A 24597-nucleotide genomic window follows, 5' to 3' on the forward strand; every position below is an offset into this window, starting at 1 on the left:
GTCATGTCTTGGACTGGCGTGGAGTGTGCAAATGGAAAAGATGTTGGAGTTGAAAGCGGACAGGAGTTTGCCCCGCTTAACTCTGCCCACCTCGGCTTTATGTTCTGCAAAGCCGTTGGAAAAGCGGGGATGAGAATATACTGCTAGGAGGTTTTTATGGGGTTCTTGTTTGTGTAAATAGAGAGCGATGATGATGATGATGATGATGATGACGATGTGGTGCTGAGTGATTTTCAAACGCTGAATCTTTTTTCCTTGAATCCCAAAGCCTGACAGCCTGCAGCCTCAATACCCACTTTCACAGTTTGGGGAGGATTGTAGAAAAGCTTTTTTGTCAAACTTCTTATTACTTACACACACACACACACACACACACACACACACACACACACACACTGACAGCTGGTAAGCCTTTAGCAGGGGCAGCAGCATTTCTTGGAAGCAAACGGTCTGAAACACAACTACTTCAGAAATGTATTGAAATGTATTTTCTGTTATCAGATTATGGAATATGTTTTCATAAGCCCCTTCTGTGTGATACATCTCTCTTCTCTTCTTCTGCTTTATTATTTTTGAGATGTGTGTATAGGAGGCAGGAGTGTGTGTGTGTGTGTGTAAGGGGGGGAGGGGGAGGGTGTGTGTGTGGGGGGGTTTACAGTACTGCAGACTTGCACTCCTAAGCTCAAAAGGCTGAGAGTAAGAAAGCATAACACTGGCGCTGTCTCTTTTCTCTCCTCCTAATCCCCCGTGTGCCTTGTGACAACACGGCCCCGGTGCGGCTCCCATCGGCGCTGCCGGGCCCGCCGCGGGGCCTCCGGCGAACCGGGAGGAGGGGGGGGGGCGGATTCATGGTTCACCCTGTGGCGACGTTTCCCCTCAGTAATCTGTCAGGAGTTCAGATGGGGAGAAAGCTCAGAGATCAGGGTGTTAAACAAAGACACACAGAGCGGCCTTTTCCTCTGCCTGGGTCCAATCGGATTTGCGAACGCTTCTTTATGGCGTTCAGTGAATTTAGATGGCAGGTGTTCATACAGGACAAGACAATGAGTGACAGGAGTGTTTGAAAGTATTAGAAAGTCAGTTTATTGTACTTTTCTGTGACTAACAACTTTCTGTCCTGACACTGTCTGTAACCCCACCCGTCTGGTGTTCCTTGCATAATAAACCACAAAAGACGCTTCCTCCCAAAATGAGACATCCACGCTTTGGAAAAAGTTGCATCTACTCTTAACAAAATGATTCATTGAACAAAAAAAATTACAGTACATTTTTACAGATAGTAGTTAACTTAAAGGGATAAAGCGCTTTACAGTACCAATTCTTTCTAGATTCACCATTCAACAATCATACAGGGAGAAATCCATCACAGAAGAGGCAGAGAGACCAATTTCTCCACTGACAGCAGCCTCAATAGACCAGAATGCAATGCAGCCACAGCTTTGCAACTTTGCAGAGCGTTGGTAGTGTGTGAAATAGTACAACTTTGACTCATAACTTGTATCACTGAACAGGGCATCGATCTGTCTCCACTCTCCTTTTTCTCAACTGGAAAGACTTACTATGCCATCACTATCACTCCATCTACATGTATACAGCACAGAGAACCCCGCTTCTCTGGGGGGCTGTTGAACGGCATTCTGGGAAACTTAGGAAATCACTAACTGAAGTGTTTTCCTTTAAGTCCATGGTTGACTCAATGATAAAACTGCTAAACTCCTATTTTAGAGATATTAAATGATGAGTCAGGGAAAATCTTTTATTTTTCAAAATCAATGTTTGGTGTCTCGGACATGAAGTCTCCAAACGCTATTTGACCAGGTCTGCAGTGAGGCATCATGGGAAACGTGGGTGAGTCGACCACCAGTCCGTTTCCTCCAACCAGGACAGAAGCTCAAAGAAATTCCTGCTTGCTTTGTGTGTGTGTGTGTGTGTGTGTGTTCTCTGACACTGTATTTGCATAACACACACACATGCAACACACACAAGACTGAACTTGCACATCGCAGAGCACCATGATCAGTGGTTACAGCCAAGGGCCGATTGGCTAAGTTTCCACTATTATCACAGTGAAATTCCATAGAGGCTTTCGGGGTTGAGTGTGTGTGTGTGCATCTTTTTGTCTGTGTGTATATGTGTGTGTGTGTGTGTGCATGCATGCATGCACACCGAGATCTCTTGTGTCTTTGTTCCTGTCTTTCTGGAAGACCACTAGAGTGTGTGTGTGTGCGTGTGTGTGTGTGTGTGTGTGTGTATGTGTGTGTGTATACGTGCACATTGATAAGTATGTGTGTCCGTGTATGCCCGTCCGTCTCTGTGTGTGTGTGTGTGTGTGTGTGTGTGTGTGCACAAACATGCTTCCACACTGAGACCTCTGTGTGTCTTCTTTGTTCTTGTCTTTTTGGAAGATTGGAAGTGTGCGTGCCTGTGTGTGTGTGTGTGTGTGTGTGTGTGTGTGTGTGTGTGCGTGCATGTGTGTGTGTGTGTGTGCCCTGCGCGCACTGGGACCTCTGTGTGTCTTTGTTCTCTTTCTGGATTCATCATTTTGGCATAGTTGTCTGAAATGCCAGCAGTGTTTCTCAGTGGAACTAAAAGGCTGGTGACGGTCTGTGGGAGTGGCTGCAGGAAGCACCAACACACAAGTGAGAATGTGGGGCCTCCTTTACCCCCTTTACTCTCTATATGCATTTGTCTTTCAGATATACTTACTTTCAGACATAGTTTATAATATATATTTCACATGTACTTGCCATTTTTACAGCGATAACGTGAATTATTAGAAATTCTTGTTTCCTTTGACCCAGCTGAAAGGAAAAGATGAGGTCAGGGTTACAGAGCAGCAGCCCAGCAGCTGGTGTGGATTCAGTGTCTTGCTCAAGAGCGCTTCAGCAGGGCGGATGCTTGTCGACATGGTGGTTTGAACCCGGGTCATCCAGATAAACAATCTTTTGGAGGGTCTAAATAATCACTAGGCTGAGTGAGCATATAAGCAAATTTTGCTTTGAGAAGTGTGCCATCTTTCTATAGTTTGTTCCTCAAACAGGGGAGACGTGATCTACTCTTCCCTACTCTTTGTTTTCTTGTTTTCATATTTCCTATACTTTCTTAACCATTCATAAGCACATTTTTTGCTCTGGAGGGTGTGTCAACTTTCGAAGGTTTGGACCTCAGATGGGGAATGCGAGGGATTTAGTGGAAGGCACACCCTCCTATTAAACCCTTGTTTTCAAACTCATTTAAATATTTGTGGTCTAATTTCATTGCATGGATATGAAGAGAAAATGCAGTATATCCATTTTGGAAACAAATTGCCACCTGAATATCACTGAATCTCTCTAAAATGTCTGTAAAAGAGTTAGCATTTTGTAAACCAATGGCCTAAGTTACATACAATCCTTTAATAAGAAGCTCCATATGTTTTTACATTGGTCACTTTTTTTTCAATCACTTCATGTCATATTAGGTTTAAGAATTAAGACAGATAGAAGAAAGTACTTATTTTTGAAGAAAATAAAACAGATTGATGCTATTCTGAGACGTTTGGCGGTTGTGATCACTGATTGGAGCACTAATCTTATTTTCCACATCACTGCTTGTAACAGGCCAACTCTTCAGTGCCAGTTCCCAGAGAGTCCACCCATTCACAAGCATATTTTACTTTGGAAAGTCTCCCATCATTCTTTTTTTTTTTTTTCTCTTTTCCTTTTTCTTTCGGTTTACTCCCAGACATGGGAATGTGGCCCCCTTGTCTTTCCATGAGTCTCAGGAGGGGAATTGTTGACACGAGCGGTAGAGACTCCAGATGTCACGCCGGTTTCCTCTCTGTACCCAGCAATCTGGACATAACGTAAGAGACTTCAGGGTTGGGTTGCCATGCCTAGAGACTTATTCCTTCCTTTGAACTGCCAATACCAACACCTCACCAAGACGGGGGTGTGCGTTCACTCATTCCTCTATTGCCTGTCCAGAGAGTTTCCCTCCTTGCTTTGGGGCGTCACTGTCTTTACCCAGAGATAACAGTGACAGCGCTGCCGCGGGACGCACGGCCCTGTCCGTATGAATGAAGACAAACATCTCCAACCCTAGAGCCAGATGTGGCTGTGATCTCTCTGACCCCCCCCCCCCCCTTCCACCCCACCCCTCCCCCCTCTGTACATGTTTGAGCTGAATGTGGGACGGATTTCGCATGCTCTGGGGTCTCTGCGTGAGGGGACGGGATAGAGGGAATAGACGGCTTACATGTATAATGAGATTAACTGCAGCTCGACCAGCGAGCGAGACGTACGGGGCTTCAGAGAGACACCAGTCGTACAGTAGTTCTGCCCGGGAGCTCGATAGGCTTTGTGATGATTTTTCTGAAGTGTAATTATTTGTGGTGGTTGGAAAAAAAAAATTGCCTGGTGCCAAAGAAGAAAAGAGGCTCTCATTAGGAAAAATAAACCCTGAAACACTTGAACTCTGTTAAAACACAGCTACTGGTGATGTACGTTGCATGTCAGGGTCCATTTTGTCATTTGGTGGTGTATTTTTCTTATTCCTGCAGATAACTGGTGAAACGTAGATGACATAACGTCACGTTGAGATATTTCCAGTGCAGCTACAATGGAGTTTCATAGCAGAAAATGTTTCCGCGATCTAAAACATCAACGGTAAACGTCAGGTTTTGGCGTCAGTCCCTCAGAATCAAAGAGAGAGTGCTTCTAGAGCCATTTTGCACCAAGAGATGTTTAAAAGTCATACAGGGAGAAATCCATCGTAGAAGAGGAGAGAGACCAATTTCTCCACCCACAGTAGCTTCAATAGACCAGAATGCAATGCAGCCACAAGACATGATATGCGATGAGTAAGGACTCTCACTTTTTCTCGCCTGGAGATATTCTCGCTCTGCTATCGCTATCGCTGTCTTCTCCACAGCTGAAGGAAACAAGTCCAGGCCTGTTCTCTGGAGGTTGTCAAAAGGCATTCTGGGAAATGTAGGAAATCATTAACTGAAGTAGAAGTAGATGAGGCAGATTGAGGGAAAGTGGGTTCACCAAAAACATTTCAATTACAACACTTCATCACAAAATAACTCCTGGAATGCATTGAACAGCACAGACTGATGATACATAACAGTATCCGAGCGTCTGAGGCTGAATATTTTATTGACTTTTCTGGCGGTTCTGTTGCAATTCTTACTTTCCCCTCCCCAAAATCCCTCTGGATCAGGTTACCTTACACTGTTATGTTTCAGACGTGGAGAATTTGGCATTCTCAATTTATTATGGTGTGGTGGGGCCAGCTGTGTAAAACCAAACAGCCCTTATACTGTATATTGCTGTTAGGTGGGGTTAGATGAGCTCATACTGTGGGCCTTTTTTATGTTTCTTCTTTCAGAGGGGGAATAAGTTGAAAAATCTCAGCCTCCTTGGCTCTGTTATGCCTCTGGGGCGTTATTGCTCCGCTGTGATTTCCTTGCTGGCCTGTGCGGCCGTTTATAGGCCTTTACGAATTTTAAGGGGTCTTCTTAGTCTAATGTATTCTGACTTATGTCTCTGATTTATTCCTACTTTGGCTACGCTGAATAAGTCATAGTCACAGAGGTCAGCGGTACAAATGCAGAACGAACTCAGAAGCAGTTGAATATTCATGCTGCTGCTGGTCTTCAAAGACTGCAAAATGCTTTTTTCCTCATAATCAATTCATATGCGTTGCTTAATTTGCTCCGTGTTAAGACTGGAGGCTATTATTTTAAATGCATAACTCAAAATGTATAAGCAGCATAATGAGGATTCTTCTTAAAAAGAACAGCAGTAGGTGGCAAGAAGGGTGCAGGTTTCATGTAGTAGTGTCTGTGTCTGTGTCTGTGTGTGTGTGTGTCTGATACTATAGGCAGTAGGAGCATAAATGCAACTCTGTTTTCCCTCAGTTCACCAGCAAGATTTAAACAAAGGACACAAATTTACATGCAAAACGTCTGCAGGTATGAGAGAAAATTAGGAGAATTGTCGGTCGGTGTGAAATACAGTAAAACTCTGATAAACTGAACCCCGGATCTGAAGGGCAAACATGAATCAAAATATGAAACATGGCACACAGGCTGCCCCTGTGTTCCAAATGCCCTACACAGTCTCATTTGTTGTCCAAATGCCTTTAAAATGCATTACCAAGAGATTCAAACAACCAGGGGAAGGGCTTCGTTTTTAAAGGGGAAGGGTCGTTTGCTCCTGTGACCAAAGGCAACCACACAATGTGCTTCAGTAAATCTCAGCTGTGCTTCTAAAGCAGAGCGAGAAATAATACAGGGGCAGAAGATGTAATTGAAAGTGGAACAATTCATCTTTCTCCTGATATCGAGGTGGAAGGAAGCGTTATGTCCCTCTGTCTCCCCCCAGATCTGCACCTTTGTGCGGCTCAGCTGCTGGATGCAGATTGGACATCCTCTCTTCATTGTAGCCAGTGGATGGTGTGTGTGCGTGTGTGTGTGTGTGTGTGTGTGCGGTGGGGGGAGATATGACTCGGCGCTAGGACCGCGGCTCTGTCAGTGCGCAAATCCCAGCAGAGGCAGCGCTCCGGCAGAAGAGCCTGTTAACGGAGAGAGAGGCTGCCTGTCTGCGCTGCGCTGCGGTTCGAGCCGAGCCATCACCAGGGAGGCTGCAGCTTCTGCCGCTCATCTCTCCGCGGCGCTTTTGTCTCCTCCCGGCCGGCAGACGGACCTGAACCCGCCGGGCTCGTCTCCGGAGCCCTCCTTATGGGCTCACCATGCGCAGGATACGGGCCAACGCCATCGCAATTCTGACCGTTGCGTGGATCTTGGGTACGTTTTATTACCTGTGGCAGGACAATAAGCCCCAGACGTCCCCGTCGTCGGCGTCGCAGCCCCGCGGCGGCAGGGGCCATGGGCAGAAGCTGGCCGCCGGGCGGCTGGAGATCCACCGGGACGACAGGACCATCCCGCTGATAGTGAGTGACGGGCTGGAGGGAAATTACACATCAGATAGACAGGAGAGAGGCGCTGCGCACGGTGCTGTCGCTGGAGGCGCCGAGCTGCAGGAGCGTGTGTGTTGCATGTTGATGTGTATGTGTGTGTGTTTGTGGTAAACCTGTGATGATGATGAGGATGGTAGTGGTGGTGGTGATGATGCACAGCTGGGTAATGTCACAGCAGGATATCTAGTCGCTTATGTTTCCCTGAACCCGTTTTGACGGTATTGGAACATGCAGCATCGGCTTAAACACGGATCATAAGCGTCTCCCGTGCAGCCATACCATTATTTTACAGGCTGTGTAATCTGCAGCCTGCCCCTTTAGCCCGGTTATCGGTGTTTTCATGTCCTTCCGCGCCGATCCCGAGCGTCAGAGGACTTCAAGCACCCATAAGAGGCTTTCCATAAGTCCTGTGCGTCGTGCGCAAACGCCTTTCCCCAGTGAACCACAACATGATGAGACCCGCTGGATCTCTCTTGGATTGCACATGGGAAGAGAAAGAAAAACATTGTAACATTCAGACCGGGCAGGAAGAGGCATCCTTCCTCTGTCATTCGTTGACTTGCCTCTGTAATAGCCTGTTATTAAAGGCCTATAATAATAATAATAAGCTCTGGTCTGTATTCGCCCGTCGCTGCTTGCGCCATGCAGGGTGGAGTATAGTGAAAATAACCTCTGGTAAACAGGTGTGATGGTATCCAGGCTTGCTTTGCAGTAACCACTCCGATTGCAAAATAGCCTACACATGGTGTGAGCAGCGTTATGCTCGCAGCTGGGCTCGTGCCAGCTGAGTTTATGAGATCTGCTCTTCCAGACACTTGGCTGCAGGCATGAAGGCATGGAAACCTTATAGCTTGTGTGTCTAGTCCGATAACCAGGGATGAAGTGGAGAGTAATCCATCGAAACTCATTTAAACCACAGTTTTAATTGCAGAATATATCATAGTCAGTGCTATCAAACTGGTTTAAGTTGTATGAAAATAGGGTTTTTTAAGGGGAAAAAGGCAAAAATCAGTGAGTTGATGGAAATGTAATTGATTTTTGTGTATAAAAGTAGTTGTTTGCCCTATAATAATCACAGTTTACTCACCTTTCTACCACTAAATCACTGCTGATCACTGAGCTGACAAGTCTCTTAATGATGTGTGTCCTAGTGTTTTTAGGAGACAGAGCGTGCTGCTGGTACTGTCAGGGTCTTCTGAGGAAACACACTGGAACCTCTTACACAGTTTTATAAGACCAATGAAATTTTCTCAGCTGCGGTCGAGGATGTGTGCCAACATGTCAAAAATGTTTCACTTGAGCGGAGACATTAAACGCTGTTCACACAATATAATAATTGAAGGGCAAATGCCAAACGGTGAAGCTGCTGTGGCATTTATACAGCCTTACTGAAACAGTCTTAAAAAAAAAAAGAAACCCTGCTCTCCGTCTATATGTGCAGGCAGGCCAAGAATATGAAGCTGTTAGGGAGATGTAAGCAAACAAATGTGGAATCGGTTTGAATGATCTCAGTGTTTGTGTAGCTATAGTGAAAAGACAGCTATAGCATTTGTTTTGGGCAGCTTACAAGCAGATGTGGCAAATTTGCTGGCAGCCCGCAAAAAAAACATCACAGCCATTACTTTGTGTCGCTCATCAGTTTGTTCTTTGAAATATATCCTTTCGATTTGAGTGTTTCCACATCAGCTTTTCCTTTGTGATCTTTGATTTGCACAACAGGGTCGTTCACCTTTGTCACCAAACTTAGATTTCCGTCTGGTAATCTGACCTGTAGCAGAAAGGCTTGCCAGCACTGCACTAAGTCCAATAGGGCACAGTTAAACAAGGTTGGTACATACAAAGCCTAAAAGTAGGGCTTTACTGAAGGGAGTCTTTCTTTCTTGCTCTCGTTCTTTCATTCGTTCTATCTTTCTCCCTTTCTGTCTTTCTTTCTTTTCTCATTCTGTCTTTCTGTCTGTCTTTTTCCTTCTCTAAGCACATTCATTAACAGCATTCGATTCACTAATGACATCATCTGTAAAAGCTGTTTGCACTGGCTTCACTCCCCCCCCCCCCCCCCCCCTCATTTCCTCTGTTGAGTGGACTAATTTCACAAAACTACTTTTAAGCCTCGTCCCGCAGTAAGAGCATGTGGTGTGAACTTTGTTGTCAGGTTAATTCCATTTTATCATTCGGTCGACAGTCCGGTCGACCTGCACATCTGCTGCTGCGGCCTCAGCCTCAGCGCAGGACACGTTGTGAACATCTGCCCGGGGTTCATATCCAGCTAATCAGTTGTCATTATCCTTAGCTTTCACATGATGTCACCGCTCTCATCTTGTGTGCATTGTAGAGTCATATGTGCGGGTTACTTTTCCAAGGACAGATACAACCGCAAGGCCATATTATAAGCAATTTCCCATACTTTTATCTATTATTTTAGCTAATACTAGTTTCCAGTGCATGTCCTTGGAGCAGGCTGGGATCTCTGGCCCAGCAGGTTTGGTGCTGTGGATTCAACATGTGAACATATGGACATTGTATAAGGGAATTAGACTATATATTAAGTTTTACCTTTTGTACAATCAGAATTAGCAACATTTTCCATTAATAAACAGAAAACTCCGCCAACGCTGAACAATTCTCCCAACTTGCTGTTACACCCAAACACATCATTCAAATCACTTAAATTTTACATTAATTTGCTTTTTTGACCCTGCAAACGTTCCCTTCAGATTTGGAATCAAGTCTCCATCTCCATTAGTTTCATAGTTATGGCTAAAAATGATAATCATCTAATGATGGAATCCCACATCTGGATCACCACCAAAATGTAATCAGTTGTTTCTTGGTCCAAGGCCTATCTGTCCACCAAATCTCATGGAAATATGTTTAAGCAGTTTTTGAGATATCCTGCTGACAGTCAGATAAACAAACAAACAAGGGTGAGAACATACACCTCCTTGGGGATTAACTGTAAAAATAAACAACAGCATCTTAATATTTTTAACAATCTTTTCTAACAAAAGGGATGTTTTACATGCTTTGATGTTATTTAGCTTTAACAGAGATTCATAAAAAATCTATATTAGGTGGAGAAATTATGAGGATATTAGGAGTGTATTTCAATACTCTAGATTTATGAATGTGACATTTACTCAAAAGGCAAAATAAAGCAACACAATCTCACACAATGAGAGACGGGAAAGGGAGCCTACTGTTCTTTTTATGGCATTTCTGCTGCATTACATAGTGTATAGTAGAAAGATAAAGATAGGAGAATTCACTGGTTGGAGTTAGGTAGATTCTGCCTGGGGGCATACATTTCTATAGGCCTCCTCCTTATAACTGACTGATGTTAATTCTCTACTCATTACCTATACTATACCTGCTTTCTATGATTTGTATATATTTTGGGTTCATAATATATATGATTTCTATAAGTTTAACAGTATGAAAGTGGCCGCTTTTGTAGTATGAAACTTGGAAGCCCCATATGTGACTATGGTTTTATGTTTTATCTTAACTTTGCTTTTCTCACCTTTTGTTTTGATTTGTTTATGTGAAGTACTTTGTAACATTTGTTTTGAAAAGTGTTAATAAATAACATATTATTAGTATTATTATTATTATATAACTGATTTAACAGATTTTTGTAAAGCCTCACTTATATGGGTGGCTAATAAATTACTTACTATGAAAGTGGCCGCTTATATATAGTGAGAAACATTGACATATGAAAGGCAGAACTTATACAACTATCACTAGTTTCTTGTGAATCTTTTCCATGCCAACAACCTTCCAAATTTTGTAAGTGGCCATTCTACTAGCCATTTTTCCAGATAACTAGCCATCATTTTGGCGGCCCTATTCTACCATAAAAATACACTTGGCTGGTAAAATATTAAAAACGTTTTCTGGGATTAACCAACCACTGTGACCTGAAGACGATAAATAAAAAGGTACAGTAGTTTCCTGCCTGGATGAGTCCTGATAAAGGTCATGACTTGGACTCGAACCCACAACATCACCAGAACACAGTCGGGTCCTCAGGCAGGTCTTGTGTCCCCTGCAGGACCCCGTCCGCTGTCACTACCACACTCACAGCCACTGAAGTGCTTTGATGTGCAGCCAATCAGGCGGATTAGACTTGTATTTGATTTGTAGAGTCTTTTAACTCGGCATAAAAGACCCAGCAGACATGTGTTCGTCTTCCAGAGCAGCTTCATATTTAATTCAGTGGACGGAGGATTGAAGTGCCTTCTTCGTGTACTTCTGTTATTTTTTTTTTATTATCCCTGGAGTGCCATTTTTTGTTGTTTTTCATTTTTAATGTTTAGACATGATGATTTTTGTAGATTACCAAGGTATATCTCCCCATAATCCCCCCCTTCTTATGTTTTTAATTCCTTCTGCAAATAAGTTGGCACCGCTGAGATAGCTGTATTTGAAAGTGCAACTGTTGTAAAAATATGAAATATGTTGAATTATCTACATTCTCTACTGATTTGCATTAGGGACATGTTGTTTGTGAATTTATGCCCCCTCAAAAATTTGGGGTTCACGACGCCCCTCCTCTGGACGGATGGAAAGTGAAGTCATACTCCCTGAACCTGGGCAGGAGCTCTCTGTAAAGCCTCTACTAGACAGACCGTTAATAACGCAGCAGCAGAACAAAGCTGCTCCCTCTCTCTTCTTCTTTCCACCCATCCATCCATTCATCCGTCCGTCTTGCCGCTGTTTCACTTTGATGTGGGCTATCCTCATCTCTCCATATGTATCCAGCAGCTGTGTTAACCTCCTACTAGACCGCCGCCAAGTGTTACAGCTCCTTGTGGGAAAATCCATTAATTACTGAGGATTTATAGAGTGTGCATTCTGACTTGATGAGGGCTCGTCCCATTTTGCCCTGTTAGTACTGACATGGTGACCTGAATAAGAAATTTGCATTTGCATTTTAATAATTTGGCTGATACTTACCCAGGCCGACTTACAATGAGAACAAGCTTAAATTCCTAGATTACCAATGTTGCAAGCAACCAGTAGTGTGGATGATTGCAAGGGGAAACCACAGCACCCAGACCACTGTAATAAAACAAATATTACAGTATCTCAAGATTGTAAATGTGTAAGGTTCATGAATAAGAAATACAGTAGGTCCTAGTTATTGCATACATGTAGCACAGAACAAAAATCCCTTTTATGAGGATGTTGCATGTGTATTTCAGGCATTTCACATTGTAATATGACCTGAATAATAAAAGAAATAAGCCCTAGTTATAGCACATATTGGGAAAACCTCAGACCTCATGTTTCAAGGTTTTTTTTTTCTGTTTCGCTTGACTCAAAGGTTTAGTTGGTCCTTTATAGGTTGAGCAAGGTTTATGACTCTAATCCATGCAGGAATTTCAAAAATGTGCGTCTGTCCTTCTGAAAGCACGGCTGTTTTTCTGCACAACAAATGAAGACAGAGGGTGAGCGGCAACATACCAGACATGCCTTTTATGAGGATGTTGCGTGTGTCATCCAGTCATTTCACACAGTAATAATAGATGTGGCAGAGGAGCGTTTTGTTGACAGAAGTGATAACAGTGAAGGAGCGCTTTGTTGACAAGCTGCAAACAACTCATATTCTCCCTGTTGAGCCCCTTAAACTCTGTGTGTGTGTGTGTGTGTGTGATAGAGTGAGAGAGAGAGAGTGTGTGTGTGTGTCTTTGCCATTTGGCAAATCCCACCAAAATCTTCATTATTATTTATATTACTTGGACATTGCGTGCGAGCTGGGTGGCTAGTTCCCCAAAAAAAAAAAGTAATTCCAAATTTTTGATGTCACTTTTCTGGGGAAGAGTATTAGGGCCATTGTAGGTGAATTGTTTTTTTTTGTACTGCAGCTGGGGGGAGGGGGGTAATATTCTGAGAGAAAACTCCTAGTCAGAAGTTTGCAAGAAAAACAATTTAGAAAATTGCAAGAAAAAAATCAGAAATTCTGGGATTAAAGTCAGAAATTTGTAAGAAAAAAACTCATAAATTTGCAAGAAAAAACTCAGAAATTCCCAAGAAAAAACTCAGAAATTCCCAAGAAAACACTCAGAAATTCTGAGATTAAAGTCAGAAATTTGCGAGAAAAGAGCTCGTGAACATGTTATACCATACGACAAATCACCAAGTGTGATGTGTGACTCTCCCTGCAGGTGACCCAGCCGCCCCGGGCCGAGCAGCAGGGCCAGCTGCTGGGCGGCTTCGACGAGAAGGCCTACCTGTCCGGGAAGCAGCTGAAGCCGGGCGACGACCCGTACAGAGAGCACGCCTTCAACCTGCAGGAGAGCGACCGGCTGGGCAGCGAGAGAGCCATCAGGGACACCCGCCACTACAGGTGAGGACAGTAAACACCTCCGCCCAAGAGCTGCCCGTTTTCATCTGCATTAAGGAGATCAAGGCCTAATCTCGCTTAAGATGCACATGGATTGGGAGTTGGATCGAAAAAAAAGGGAGTTTAGGATTGTTATACTTGTAAAGGCTAGGTCACACTAGGGCTGGGCGATATATCATATAATATAGATATCGTGATATGAGACTAGATATCGTCTGGGATTTTGGTTATCGTAATATTGTGAAATAACTTAAATGTTAGTTCTTCCTGGTCTTAAAGGCGATGCAAGTGATGCAATTTTCTGAACTTACTAGCTGGTTCTGGCTGAGTAAAATGAAAAACGACTGGCTTTATCTGCTCAACATATCCATATTACTGATTACTAATGATCATTACCAATTTTTTGGTAATTTTTTTACCAAAATTATCTTGTGTGTAAATGGCTTATGAAAGCACTCATTCCCCCAAAATATCATCACATTATCGATATTGAGGTATTTGGTCTAAAATATTGTGATATTTGATTTTGTCTCAGCCCTTGATCACACTAGATGATTTTAATGTAGATTCTAAGCCGGACTGGACCATCCTAACCGTTCAGGTGAGTCTGGAGGAGGAGGAGGGGGGGCACTCGACCCCATTGGTTGGCCCACAGTTTCCATAGTGTGATTGTGCTCCAAACTGGAGACTTTGGTCCTCCTGGTGACTCCAGACCGGTTGGAGCCTGACAAGAGCTTTTCTAAATGGGTTTTGAGATTTTGTCGGGCCCAGACTGGCCGGGTTTGTGTGGTGTGAAGCGGTCTTAAGACTCACCAAGACCTGAAATCTGAGAGCTGAGACCCTGGCAACAGCCAATGGGAATTAAAGAAAAGAGAATGCACCGAAAGAGAAGTCGCTTTTCACAACAACAACAACTCCCATTAGATAGTTAACATCAGTAGGATTTCTGACGCCACTTGCTCCACGCTTGATAAAATGCTGTACAACTTCATTTGGAGGGATAAATCTCATATAAAATGGTATACAATGGCAACATGCTGGCATCAATCTACATAAGTGTGCAATAAGTGAAAGGAGCCTCATACAAAAGTTAACCAGTATTAATAATGTCACTTCAAAACACATTTGTAATGTAAATGTAAACTGTAGCTTCTCTACCTTGGAGCAAGAAACGATAGAACGGCTATTTTCTAATTCTATTTACAGTGAACTGTTCTGGACAAATGGGAAAATGTTTTTGAATGACAGAATCGGTTAGTGAGTGACCCTCGTCTTCATGTGTGTGACGCCCATCTTTTCCCCGCGGCAGAGTGTGTGACAGGATGTTAACAGGCCAGTCATTTAGTCTGAACTGCCCTTTTAACGGTCTAGGGTTAAAGCTCCCAGCAACAGGTATCAAATTAAGACACAGGGTCAGAAATCTGTTCAGATGTTGCTTGGCAACCGAATATTTCTATGTCACTCTAGCAACAATACTGAGGAGTACTCAGAGTTGCCCAGACAGTTGCCCTGTGTATCACTGCCTTCAGTGATTATGGATACTGCTATCGCCACTTGCTAGACATGACGACATAACGATTATTTTCATTAGCGACTTTTTCGATTGATCTATTAATCATTTAGTCTAGAAAATGTCAAAAGTAATGACAAATGCCCATCACAAGTTACCAGAAGCAGAAGTGATTCTTAAAATTGCTTAGTCTGACCAGCAGCCAAAAAAACCCAAAGTTTTCAGTTTATAACGATATGAAACGGAGAAAAGCAGCAAATCTTAGCATCGGTGAAGCTTTAACCAAAAGTGAATGTTTGGGATTTTTACCTGAGAATTGACTAAAACGAAAAGTAATCGATTATCAAAATTATAATTGATTAATTTTCTGTTGATCGACTAATCATCTCAGCACTAGATGTGTGTGTTTTCCTCAGATAGAGAGAGAGAGAAGATCAACCTCCTCACATTCAGTTCTGTGTTATTCTCTCCAGGTGTGCGGCTGTGAATTATGACACAGAGCTTCCCTCCACGAGCATCATCATCACTTTCCACAACGAGGCTCGCTCTACTCTCCTTCGCACCATCAAAAGGTACGGAGGTCGCTCGCCGACGGCCCGACGAGACGATGAACTATGACGCAGACTGTTTTTCTCTGTGATCTCTCCTCTCATCTCTCTCCCATATCTGTCTCTCCCTCCCTCCCTCCCCCTCCCTCAGCGTCCTGATGCGGAGCCCCCCGCCTCTGATTCAGGAAATAATCCTGATAGATGACTTCAGCTCCGACCGTGAGTTTTCTGCCCTTTTCTATTGCTGCAAGACGTTCAGCTCTTTTCACGCTGGCACCCGCTCCGAATTTGGCTGACGCTAATGTCAGAGGAATATTCCGGCAGATGAGAAGGCGGAAAATGTAGGGGGGGGGGGGACGATAATGTCAAGAGACAGGAGGGGCTTTGAAGATGCTGAAGGTCGAAACTTGACATTAGAGAAAATCAGAAATTGAATCGGAGGTGGTAGCATCCTGAGGAATGGCTTACTTCTTTCTGTAGCTGATCAGTGAGGCTGCTGAGGGATGAAACAATGCAGAAAAGGAGTTTAGCGGCGTGTGAAATTGCTTACTTTCTTTGCAACTGGTCACCAAGGGCATTGGAGGTCTAGATTACCTCGACACTACAGAAAATGAGGAGTTGAGTCAAAGTTGATAGCGTCATGAGGAACAGGCTATTTTGGAAGTAACTGATGAGGGTGAACTGTATGAATGGAGAACCGCATTACAGTCATTATTCCCCTTTGTCAGCATTACGCAGAAGTAATACATGAGCTCATGCTTTACACTATCCACAACACTTTCTCTAATAACCACCACATGCATCTGGTCTCTCTGGGAACAGCACAATGGCCTACATTCACTTTGTATTAGGCACTAACACACACACACACACACACACACACACACACACACACAGAGAGGTGTCAGAGCTGGCGAGACATCTAAACAGTAGAGCCTCTGCGGCGGCAGCAGCAGGAGCTCTATTAGGTTACTAATGCTTCGTTTATTCCCCTCTGCGTCTGCCAGTCTACCTGCACCCACACTGAGCCGAGCCGCAAGTTAGCAGAAACAGTTAGAGAAACCGTCCCGTAAGCGGAAAATCACAAATATGATTCCTGCCAATGTGTCTTTTCCTGTCAAAAATGTGCTGGAGCAAGATACTGAGCCACCCATCTGGTGCAATGTGTACAATTGTCAATCCGAAATCTGTTTTTGTACATAAGTGTCTCCCACTCTCTGCTAACTAACATGGAAGGGACTCCGATATTCAATATTGATTTAACTCTAAATTGTTTCAAACACACTTTGGTTACAGTATGTGTCTTCAAGTTTTGACTGAATTGAGGCGTCTCCCCAAATAGCAATTTTTGTCTTTCTTTCCATTGTTGCATCTCGTTGTCCTCCAAGCCAACGCTGGCTCAGACAAGCTGCTGTGGAGCCAAAATTATGACAGTTGTCTCAGGTGAATGACATGACGTATATGTATTGTCATGGCAACGCTGACAAATTCCAATTTGAGCATTTAAATACAAGTCACATGTAGTCAGAATAAAAAAAAATGCAACTCCATGCAGATTTTTGCTGTTCACACTGACTGGAAAGCATCAGATTTGGGTCACATGTGAGGGAAAAAAATCTGAATTGTGACACTTGCAGCTGCAGTGTGAACATGGTCTAATATGGTGATTTAAGTGCTTTAATATTCACAAAACATGGTCCTCATAAAGAGCTTAGACCCAGTATGTCAGGGTATAACCACGTCCTTAAAAAGTCTGGCAAAGTCTGTAAATAAATTATCTAAATGTAAGGACCTGAAAAGTATTAAATGTCTTAAATCCAGTTATTGTGTGTCTTATTTCTTTCACCATGCAATGACAGGCTTCTTCGCGCTGCATGTCCACACAGGGTTAGTGTTGCAATACGCAAGACATGTTCCTTTTCTGCTTCACCAAACACAATAGGGCTTCAAACAAACCGTCTTATATACGTCTCATTTATAGTTTCATAAATAGACTGGTTTTGGTTTTTGGTTTTTCGATTGGTCTTAAATTCAATTCCAGGTCATACTATGGTAACGTGCAGCTGAGGTTCAGACAGCCAGTCACGTGAGGCAGTGAGAGTGTGAGCTCCGACACAAGCAGACAGAGACAGGCTGAGATGTGACCTGGCCGGCCGGCAGACGGGTGGGGGGTATGGGGGGGGGGGGGGGGGGTGTCAGTAGCAGAGGGAGGGATTGTCCTGCCTCTCCATAATCCTATTAAGTCTCTCGCCTTAATCGTAAGAGCACCGTCCATAATCAAGGACAGTGATCTTTGCTGCGAGTCCAACTGACAGCATGTGACTCCAATAGTGTCTGGGCACACACATGGACTCACCTCACACACACACACACACACACACACACACACACACACACACATGCGCTTGTGCACTCGTGCACACCCAAGTACGCAAGACAAATAAACATGCACACAAAATACATACACACACTAACACACACATACCAAAGCCTCTGAAATAGCATTAGACCATCATGTGACACTACATTAAAACTCTCCATTGAAACCCATAGCGCAATTCATTTAGATGGGTTAGCAGCTCCATAAGTCAGGGTGACCGTCCCTCTGATACAGACACACACACACACACACACACACACACACACACACGCAATCTGTCTAAAAGTATACAACATCTGCTCAGTGGGTGTGATCCATGACTTTCTGCTGTCCGTCCCCCGAGTGGTTTGCCATTGAAACCCTCCCACCCCCTCTCGATACACACACACACACACACACACACCCCTCTCTCACACACACCAGCTGTCCCGCTGCTAATGCACTAATACACTCCTGCTCTCATGCACAGGTCCCCCGACACACGGTGCACATCAGCTTACACGCACAGTAAACACAAACAAACAGGTTTGTACACACAGCAAATTTCATCAGGCAGGATTAGAACTTGTCATGCTTGTTTTTCTCTGCTGGAGTCCGGTAAGACTGTGCAGGGATCTGCCTGATCTAACCAGAAAGCCTCGGCAGGATCGCACTCTAATCCTCTCAAGGGTGTGTGTGTGTGTGTGTGTGTGTGTGTGAGAGAGAGAGTACCTGTGTTTGTGTGTTGCTTATAATGATGTCTGTCCTTACAAATCAACAAAAAGTCCATCCATGCCAGATATTGTACCGTAACAGAGAGATGAGACGATGGGAATGAGGCCGATCTGTGTGATTTGTTTATGGAACAAGGATTTTGAATTTGATTATCTGGTGAAATGCAGCCTTTTGTTTGAGAGTTCAGCGGATTAAAATTGTGCATTTTTTTTTTTTGTGTTTATGTGTTTCTAATTATGTGCAGGGCTGCGATGGAGCAGCAATAGATGTTTTATTCAAATGTGATAGGTGTACTTCAGCAGTATACTGTATATGGCAGTGAGTGTATGTGTGCGTGTGTGTGTATCTGTGCATATGCGTGTGTGTGTGTGACTGTGTTTGTGAGCTTCTGTGCATGTGAGTGTGAGCGAACATATGTCCGTGTGTGTGAAATTGTGTGTTTGTATATTTGTGCAAATGTGTATGTGTTTGACTGTGTGTGCCTGCTTGTGAGTGTGTGTGTGTGTGTGTGTGTGGTGTGTGTGTAACCATGCCTGACTTTGTTACTGTGTGTGTGTGTACATGCGTCACTGTAACTATGTCCATGTGTTTATACGGCTGCATAAATCCATGTATGTGTGACAGTGGGTGACGGTGCGGTATGACTGCGCTTGTGTCCGTGCTCGTGTGTGTGTGTGTGTGTGTGTGTGAGTGGGAGACGGAGAATGAGAAGGCATATTTTTCTCGGTGTGTGTTCCGTTTCCACCATAACATCCCATCTCCTCTGCTCTCCTCCTCCAGCTGAGGACTGCCAGCTGCTCTCCCAGATCCCCAAAGTGCACTGCCTGAGGAACGGCAGGAGAGAGGGTGAGTGTGGAGGGCCAGGGGGGGAAACTGACACAGGCTTAATGGAAAAGAGGACGCCGGATTTAAAGGTGCTGCGTTTCGCATTTTTAAACATCGATATATGTTGGCGCAATTGCTGAAAACAAGTGAGACTGTGGTGGAGACGACTGGAAGCCTCTATCTCACGCTAGTGGCATTGTTAGTACGAGAGTTTCTCAAAAATTAAAGCTGCACTGGGCGACTTCACATGTTGGAGGCTCCAAATGGCAGCGAGAGGTAACTGTTTGAAAAATGTGAACTTCGACACCCAGAAATCCTGTAAGGTGAGGTCAGTAAACGTCACACAGCTCGCTCATGTTTACCAGCCCGGCCGGTCTGTGATGCTTTATACAAAAAGGAAACCAAAGAGACGAGAGAGGAAAAGATCTAGTGAGTCCAGCTTCCTCTGCTGCTGCTTAGGAGACAGTTTGGATTTCACTCTGAAGTTTTGATTCGTGACTTCTTGTGGGTGGAGAAGTGATCAAACCTGACACCAGAATTTCATTTGGGCAAACAGGGCGAATCTACAGAGTCTCAATTAGTGGGGATGGGGCCGATCTTCTCTATTGCCGCCCCACTTCGTGATTTCAGCTAATAAAAAAGGATAGAATGATAAAAGAGGATAAATTTGTTGGAAGTGATTTTTCCTTTTCACTCCTTACACCATCTGCATTGCGAAAAAGTCTGAGAGCTTTAGATTAGCTTTAGATTGTGCTGGAAAAACAGCGCCCTCTTCCTGTTTTGTGCTGTAAAGCAACCCAGCAGATTCCCTGTGAAATGTAATGTAAAATGCAGTGTAGAGGCTAGTAGAGGCTGCCAGTCATCTCTGTGGTAGTCTTGTTTGTTTACGGTAATTATACTAATGCCTCAAAATTAATGTGGTAATGATTTATCAATGTTAAAATGGTACACGTTACCTTTAACAGGTAAATAAAAACATGAAAATAAATAACCTGAGGCATTCGTGGTTAGTTGGAGGTGGAGGATTATGCATGTAATCATGGATAATTAGAGCCTTTACTGTTTTTACATGGGTGTGGTGAGGTGTGGCACTAATCGTACCTTAGCCTAAGTAAGTCTAAATCTTAATCTTGAAGTTTTTATCATTAATATGCAGAGGTGTGTCCAAGTCAACTTCGCTCGAGTCCCAAGTCAGTCTGAAGTCTTGAGGTACAAGTCTCAAGTCAAGTCCCAAGTCTAAATGTAGATTACCAAGTCAAGTCCAAGTCACTAATGTCAAGTCTCAAGTCTAAATGTAGAACAGCAAGTCAAGTCAGAACAAATCAAGAGTCCAGTATCAATTTAATATCTTAAAGAAAACTAAATATCTAGGACTTTTCAATGCAATGTGGTTTTAATAGGTTAAAAACTTGGTAAGAGTCATGAGTCATCATGAGTTTGATTTCTATAATCAGTTTCAACTTCAATAAATTCAATCATTCCATACAAATTCAGAAAACAGAATTAAAATTCAGTCGTCTGCCGGAACAAATCTCATCACTTTCAATCTAAGTCATTTACACAAACACAAGATCTCAAGTCAAGACTTTAGAAACCTTTTCAAGTCATCAAAGTCAAGTCCCAAGTCACCAGGACCCGAGTCAAGTCAAGTCTCAAGTCTTCTCTTCATGCATCAAGTCAAGTCTCAAGCAGTTAAAACTGTGACTTGTACTCAAGTCCAAGTCATGTGACTCGAGTCCCCACCTCTGTTAAAATGGAGAAGAAAGATAAAGAATAAAGATCTAGCAAAAATGACCAGAAATGTATTTGCAAGCCATATCTTAAAAAATTCATATCAGCGTAGCATTCAGGACTAATTTTCCCTCCAAGCTGATAGTTTGTTGACCTTCGTCTGACGGTTTATCACACTAAGCAATTAATAATAACATCTAGTCAGAAATTCAGCGTACGTAAGCGAGTCTGGAAGTTTTGTTGGCAAACGATATTCGATGCAGGAACTTAGGGTTAGTGAAGTGCCGCCGCTGTGTTCCTAGGAGATGTTCCATTATTAATCCTGGTTGTGATTACATTTTCATTGCTTGCTCATCTCTTCGGTATTAATATGAACTGAATTATTAACCATTCAAGTGAATTATTCAAACATTTTTTAATTAAACTTCAGACGTACGCAACAGGAAAGAGCAGCCAACCTGAAAGGCAGAGCCAAAACAACCAAACCCACTGATTTGTTTATTTGTCTGCTGATACTCCCTCTGACTCAGGCTGCTGCCTGTGTGCTGCTGCTCTCCCCTGTAGCCTGAAGACATTGTTTTGGCTGACAAAACTCAGGCTGACGAAACATACAGTAAGCAGGTTAGAACTGGACCGGCCGTTCTCGTCATGCTACATGGGTGTGTTGAGGGAGTGGAGTGGAGCTCAGGCGTGACTTAAAGACTGTGTAAAGTCTTTAAGTCACTTTTATCTTTTATCAAAAACTTTTTTATCTTTTATTGGCTTTTTATTGTCTCTTTATCGGCTTTTTTTTATCATCTTTTTATTGTCTTTCTATTGTTTTTTTTTACGTCTTTTATCTTTTATCTTAACTCTATCTTAATTTTATCTTACTTTTATTCTATTATTTTATTTATTTTGGTTTAATCCTACGATTATACCACTATTTACTTGTTGTTTGCTCTTTTCCACCTCTGTCCTCCTATGAATTTAATCCCTGTTTATTATTGTTTTATTGCCTTTTAAATTCATAATTTGAGTATTCTGCTTTTATTGTCTGTCAAAGCACTTTGTAAACTCTGTTTTTAAAGGTGCTATATAAATAAAGTTATTATTATTATTATAAAGAAAATCCATGACAAGTGAAAAAAATCATTAACTTAATCCATTTATTATGAAGGATTTTATTCACTCGGTAGAGTAAATGACAGAGATTCACATTACATGCTGACATAAGAACAAAAGGTGAAGGGACAGTGCATGACAGACTTTGCATTGTTTTGTTTGCCTACTTTTTATGATCAAACTAGATGTTTTATGTGACTTTTCCACTAGGTTGGTGTGCGTTGTTCCATACTGTGAATAATTTGTCCTGCCTTCTAGTTTTTCTGTTTAAAAAATGTGTTGCTGTATACCAAAGTTAGTGAGTTATCTCTCACCAACTCGAGTTAAATCCTGTTTATTCCGTGCTGCAGTCTGTGTGATATTAGAGAGCGTCTGCCTTGTTAAAACCAATTACAAAATGCATCTCCTCACCAAACTGAGGAATTTAGGTACTCAAGCTTAAGAGAAAAAGCACTGCCTCCCCGCCGCTCATCTTCCTCATTATAAACAAATGTTATTTTTCCGCTCTGCTCATTCTGTGAGCTGAGGAAGAGAAAACTCCCTAATTAACCAGAGAGTTTAGCTGAAAAACTACACAGCAAACAATGCAGCCTCCCAACATCTTGTTAAATCTAGACATATTTAATTGGCGAGTTCAGTTCTAAAATGCTACATATATATCCATTGGGTAAAAATCAGTACCTGCAGTTTATTCAGTATCACCAAAATATAGAGGATTCAGAGGATTTAGAGGACAATGCTTTTTAAAAAGCCTTAATTTTATGGTGTCAACCATTTTGCAAGAGTTTGTGTCACTTTCTCTAATGGTGGGTGTCTGATTTTGGAACAAAACTTTTCAAAAGATGAAACGCATCTCCCTAATTAACTGCAGAGCTTAGATAAAACTGAAATGTGTTATACAGACTAATCTAATTCTTGAGAGACCTTTCATGAAGGCAGCTCTGGGTCGCCATAGCAATAAAGACTCTTAAACTTTGTTTCCTTTAAAATAGACTCTACCCTTGACTCCAAATTAGCAACTTTTTTTACAAGCAATTTTAAAGTAATTCCTGGAGCAAAAAGCAAGGAGGCACTCCGGTGTCAACTTTAGACTAATCCTATTAAATGGTTTCATTCCAAAATGCTATGAAACCATTCTGTAGAAACTTTGCTTTGCTAAAATTCATCTGTAAATATTTGAGGAAAAACGATGTAAGAATATCTGTGGTGGATTTTTCCTTTAATAGTGACCCATAATGTGCTTTATTTTCATGCCAGCAACCCCTCTGTAACATTTGGTGTCAAGAGTGGATATCTCTCTTCGCACCAAAGCCGTTCAGTTGTGTCAAATTGTAATCAGACGGTGGGTATCTGCCTGTTTCCCGCAGGTCTGATCCGGTCTCGGGTGCGAGGAGCGAACACCGCCTCGGCCTCCATCCTGACCTTCTTAGACAGCCACTGTGAGGTCAACACCGACTGGCTGCAGCCCATGATCCAGAGAGTCAAGGAGGTACAGGCCGCCCCCCCCCCCCATCATTCACACTCTCCAATTAGACACTTAATACGTGCAGCTCTCATAAGCAAGCACACACACACACACACACACACACATTGAAGCTTGAACTTGGCTCACACCAGGGTAAGAAATTAAACTTTCCAGAGGGCATTTTTCACCACCTTCATCTGATATTTAGGGGCATTTAAGGACTTTTAGGGGGCAATTTTTATTAAACTATGAAATAATTGGCACATTGGCCAATAAACATTCAATTTGTACCACTAGGATTGGCTTTATTTTAAATCATAATCTACCACACATCACACATTTCTTCCCCACTGCTGGAAACCGGCCTTACAGAAGAGGATGGAGCCATTTTCCCCACCCAGTCCATCTTCCACCCCTCCACTGCTGAGTTTTTTTTATGATATTGGTTGTTTTATTTTGTTGTTGATGCAGTGGTTTTGTGTGCAGTCGGCATTTTTCCTCTACTGCTGGCTGTGTCGCACCAACAGTTTCTGCCGCTTCAGGCTGCACGCTCGGTTTGTTTTCTGATCAAAAACATTTTTCTCACCCGGAGAATCCCCCCGGTCATAAAGGCTTGCGTGAATCATCTACGGTGGCCCGCGGGGGTCAACGCTCGCATTCACGCTTGAATATGTCACAAACGGTCACAACTGAACAAAAACAATGTGAAAAGGGTGAAATGCACAAAAAAAGGGTGCTCTTAATTATGCAGGGTGTTTTTTTTTGCATTTTTAATTTCACATGAACTTTCAAGGACATTTTTGCACCGAGCTCGCTTTCATTTCTCACCCTGGCTCACACTGTCACGGATTGTTTTTCTGCATCAGTTTCACACTGTCATGCAAGCGAGCACAGCATGCAGAGTAGGACTGAAAAAAATATAATTGCGATAATTTGACAGAAAACTACGATTCATATCATCAAAAGTTTTTCTTGTCATAACTTTAGAAAGATTACCTGCAGCTC

General features: G+C 42.9%; 1 protein-coding gene across 2 annotated transcripts in view; it reads left to right on the forward strand.

Moving 5' to 3' along the window:
* The first annotated feature begins 6531 nt into the window (after positions 1–6531).
* galnt16 (UDP-N-acetyl-alpha-D-galactosamine:polypeptide N-acetylgalactosaminyltransferase 16) overlaps positions 6532–24597 on the forward strand; it is a 32483-nt gene continuing 14417 nt past the window's right edge. Inside the window, exons 1-6 of one of the 2 annotated variants that reach the window (XM_071519304.1) lie at positions 6532–6939; positions 13137–13318; positions 15299–15397; positions 15525–15592; positions 19248–19313; positions 23495–23616. In XM_071519304.1, the coding sequence (XP_071375405.1) occupies positions 6739–6939; positions 13137–13318; positions 15299–15397; positions 15525–15592; positions 19248–19313; positions 23495–23616 (738 nt within the window). In that variant the 5' untranslated portion in view covers positions 6532–6738. The remainder of the gene's footprint in view (positions 6940–13136; positions 13319–15298; positions 15398–15524; positions 15593–19247; positions 19314–23494; positions 23617–24597) is intronic. The other variant, XM_071519313.1, reaches the window with a different exon arrangement.

The sequence above is a fragment of the Centroberyx affinis genome, unplaced genomic scaffold (assembly GCF_046629955.1).
Source record: "Centroberyx affinis isolate AG114_WGS23_722 - 3 ecotype Tasmania unplaced genomic scaffold, CSIRO-AGI_Caff_v1 ptg000058l_1, whole genome shotgun sequence".
Classification (NCBI taxonomy): Eukaryota; Metazoa; Chordata; class Actinopteri; order Beryciformes; family Berycidae; genus Centroberyx; species Centroberyx affinis.